This window comes from Perkinsus marinus, assembly GCF_000006405.1.
Source record: "Perkinsus marinus ATCC 50983 genomic scaffold scf_1104296958712, whole genome shotgun sequence".
Taxonomy (NCBI): domain Eukaryota; phylum Perkinsozoa; order Perkinsida; family Perkinsidae; genus Perkinsus; species Perkinsus marinus.
Window position 1 is genome coordinate 975,316 of NW_003206658.1, and position 3,836 is coordinate 979,151.

The 3,836-nt window shown below is 33.9% G+C and overlaps 1 protein-coding gene across 1 annotated transcript; it reads right to left on the reverse strand.

Annotated features, from left to right (window-relative positions):
• Nucleotides 1–1,941: 1,941 nt before the first annotated feature.
• Pmar_PMAR011762 (hypothetical protein) lies at nucleotides 1,942–3,625 on the reverse strand (the record flags this gene model as incomplete). The annotated part of the gene is made up of 5 exons (XM_002773854.1): nucleotides 1,942–2,057; nucleotides 2,689–2,743; nucleotides 2,796–2,930; nucleotides 3,170–3,271; nucleotides 3,578–3,625. 5 exons carry the CDS (start codon nucleotides 3,623–3,625, stop codon nucleotides 1,942–1,944), a joined length of 456 nt encoding a protein of 151 aa, XP_002773900.1.
• Nucleotides 3,626–3,836: the final 211 nt, after the last annotated feature.

Below are 3,836 nucleotides of genomic sequence, written 5' to 3' on the forward strand. Positions count from 1 at the left end.
TAACCTTATCCTCTTAAGATTAGTACGAGGATTAGAACCTCGAGCTGTTGGTTCTCTTTTTAATGAATATGGTAAGAAGTACTTATGATAAGGTATCATACAACATAATCTAGTATTACTACTTGGATTAGTATAATAAGCTGATTCTCTTGGTGACCATGTTATATTACCTCTTACTATCATATATACATCATCACCATTAATACTACTACCATTAGGTACCCATATATCTATTACTCCATTATCCAATGTTGATGATGATGTTCCCTTTACCACTCCTTGACATAATAACCATCCTTCACAATCTAACAGTCCTACCATCATTCCTTCACATATTCTTATGTCATCGATCATCTGGGCGCGCGCTATTACATATATGGAATTGAGAGTACTGGTGCGGGGAATATGTATAAGTTTACTGTGTTGTTGTTGGAAGCATTGTTGTGGTAACATAGTATGCCAAAGTTTAGTATTGCCACACATATCAGGTCGGAAATAGCATGCATACCGTAACCATCTCAAGTCTGCTGGTTTGGGACTAGTAGTAGTAATAACAGTGCTATCATCATGATGATGATGATGATCCGTTGATGATGCTGTTACTGGAGATATTATTACATCCTTTCCTGGTGGTAATAATAGCGGAGAGCTTGTTGTTGATGATGATGGTAGTAGTTGTGTTGACGGCGGCGGCGGCATAATAGGGTTATTACCACTGCATAGATCGTACCAATAGTGCTCTAATGGTGGGTTACCGATTATAATAACCATATCAGGTTTCATGTAATACCGTAAATAGGCCAACATATGCCCTCCTAAACCACCATACCTAATAAGGGAATACTCTATGATAGTAATGGTAGTATAGCAGTTATTATTATTATTACCATCCTGGTGTGTTAACTATTATAGGTGTGTTATCATCTTTATTATCCCTCTTATTCAATGCTTCATCAATAAGTCGACAACATTTGAGGATATAATCTCTAGGATGTAGCGATGGAGTGGTACCACCAGTAAATAACTCATTGTGATGATGATTATTATTATTAGTAGGGTTTTGTGATATTATCACACTACTAGGACCAGGATATAGACATACCTAAGATTTAGAAGAGTTGAGGCAGTAGTATGACTATATCTTACTACTTCTTACCTTATCCAATTTATTAATACTAATAGTACCTGGTAATGCAGTATCAGGTTGGCCACAATCCAAGTCCAATACTCTAATAATACTATCAGAATGACCACTACTAGTACTAGATATATAACGATTAGTAGTTGCCTTATAAAGGATGATTTACCAACACCTTTATTACCAATAACCATAACATTAAATGATGCCCCTTTACTCTTCTTCTTCTTATTATTATCAAGAGCACCTCTTATTATACCATCCATAGCATGTTCCCATTGTAATGGTATAATAAATGTATTTAGATGGTGTTCCTTTTCCTCCTCATTAGCATGTGGTAATATAATATTACTATCATTAGTAATAGATAATGCTATAACCACTGGGTAAGCCGGTTCGAATGATGACTCTATATAACAGCTAGTAGTAGTAGTAGAAGAAGTAGCAGCCTTGATAGTTATTAATGATGATGTTGGTGCTGCTGGCCCTATAGTATATATATTACTACTAGGATATAGTATAGCTCCTAGTACATGAATACATCCTCCTCTTAATATTCTCATATTAATACTTATATTAGGATTGGATATTATTACCCTTTGTTCGGGCATGAGAGGTAATATACTCCATCCTGGGGTAGTAGATGGTAATAGTCGAGTAGTAGTAGTAGGACGAGGACGAGGAGGAGAAGGAGGAGGCATAGATAATAATGAGTCTGATTAAAGAGAGGAATAGGGGTAGTAGTAGTAAGAATAATAATGATAACACAAAGAGTATAAGGAGGTAGATACTATATCTGCATATTATTGCATCATAATAGCAGCATCAGCATCAGTATCAGCATGAGTATCATCAGTAGTAGCATCAGTAGTAGTATTGGTAAATAAAATGATGCTTATGTTGTTGTTGATGGAGGTTACTAATGATAATACTAATATGTTCACGATGTTACAGGAGCAGTACTTAATAATACATAATAATAATCTTACTATTACTACGATAATGGTGATAATTATGATTATAATCTATATATGGGGGGGGCTAATGATTAACCTAATGACCAACAATGATGATATTAAGAATAGCTATTAGTATTACCTCATCATTATTATTGATATGATCTTCCTCATTGAGTAACATATTAAATGAATCAGAATTAGCTCTTAGGAATTGTAACTGTAGTTGTGATAGACTGCTATTACTACCAGATCTCAATAGTATCGATCTCCATACCTATACAATAACAACAACACAGCAGTACTACTATTATTATCATGCTTCCCTCTCTACCAACAACAACAACACAGCAGTACTACTATTATTATCATGCTTCCCTCTCCTCTACCAAGAAGAACATTGTTAATACCTTTCCTAATATCCTCGTTCTTGTGTTAGTTACCAATGATTGGCCATCCTCAGTATCAGAATAATAGTTATATATAAGGGACATGAAGTTTTGTTGAGCCCTATAATGTTTAATATTAATATCTACAACAGTAGTAGTACTAGTACTATTGCTTACTTTACTTCTGCACTATATGCCATTATACTTAACTTAAACTTTTCAGTTTTACCACCAACAGGCACCAATCCACCCATAGTAATCTATAATACGTACTATTATAATAATAACTATTATTATACACATTATTATTACCTTTGTATTAGCATCACCAGCATCGTCGTTTTCAAAGAGTACTACATTGAATATCTTAACTTCAACAATAGATGATTTATGAGTATGAGTATACCCAGGTACATATCCAGAGACTGAGTATTCCACAACCATAACCTGATGATATATAACTACTAGTAATAATAATAATAATACTCGGCATAATCCGTTTTAGTAGTAGTCCTGATCATTACCTTTGTAGCGGATATCTCTTTCATAATACTCATTATCACTGATTCACGTTTTCTCATAATAATACCGTGTCCTTTAAGTCGTTGAACATATACTTTAATAACAGCTAGACTACTACTACTATTAGTACTAGTAGTGTTAATGCTGTTGTTTTTATAGATAACATTATCATTGGTTATATCCTTCATAGAGTGGATATAAGTATTATGTGTTGTACGAAAGTTGGCATCTTGCCATATAGTAGCCATTGTTAATGGATCAATACCCTGATAATAGTAGTAGTAATGATGATAGTATTATTATTATTACCAATACTCTAGATGTTATCCTATATGGGTCTATGACTTCCCCTTCTACCTTCCTTCTCCAGGTCATTAACTTGAAAGGTGATGATGATGATGTATTATTATTCTTATTATGACGTTTAAAAGGATTGTGTATGATGAGGGATGATGTATTACGGGTAATGATACTACTTGCTAAGGACCACTCCTCATTATTTAGAAATGCTAATGCTACACTACATGCCTAAATACACATATAGTCCATAGTATTATTATTACTATTATTACCTGTGATATACCATCACTAGTAATAGCTTTTATAAATGTATTAGGCATAGCTGATAATGGATGTGATGATGATGATAGTAATGGTGGTGGTGATGGTGATAATGGGAATATTGGTACTCTAGCCCTTAGTCCAGGGAAGTTAGTTATCATACTTCTATATGCAGGAGATGCTCTAACCAATACACCAGTAAGTAATGGTGTAATATGGCTAGTATTAATAACATATTGCCATATCTTAAACTCTAGATCCTTTATAACC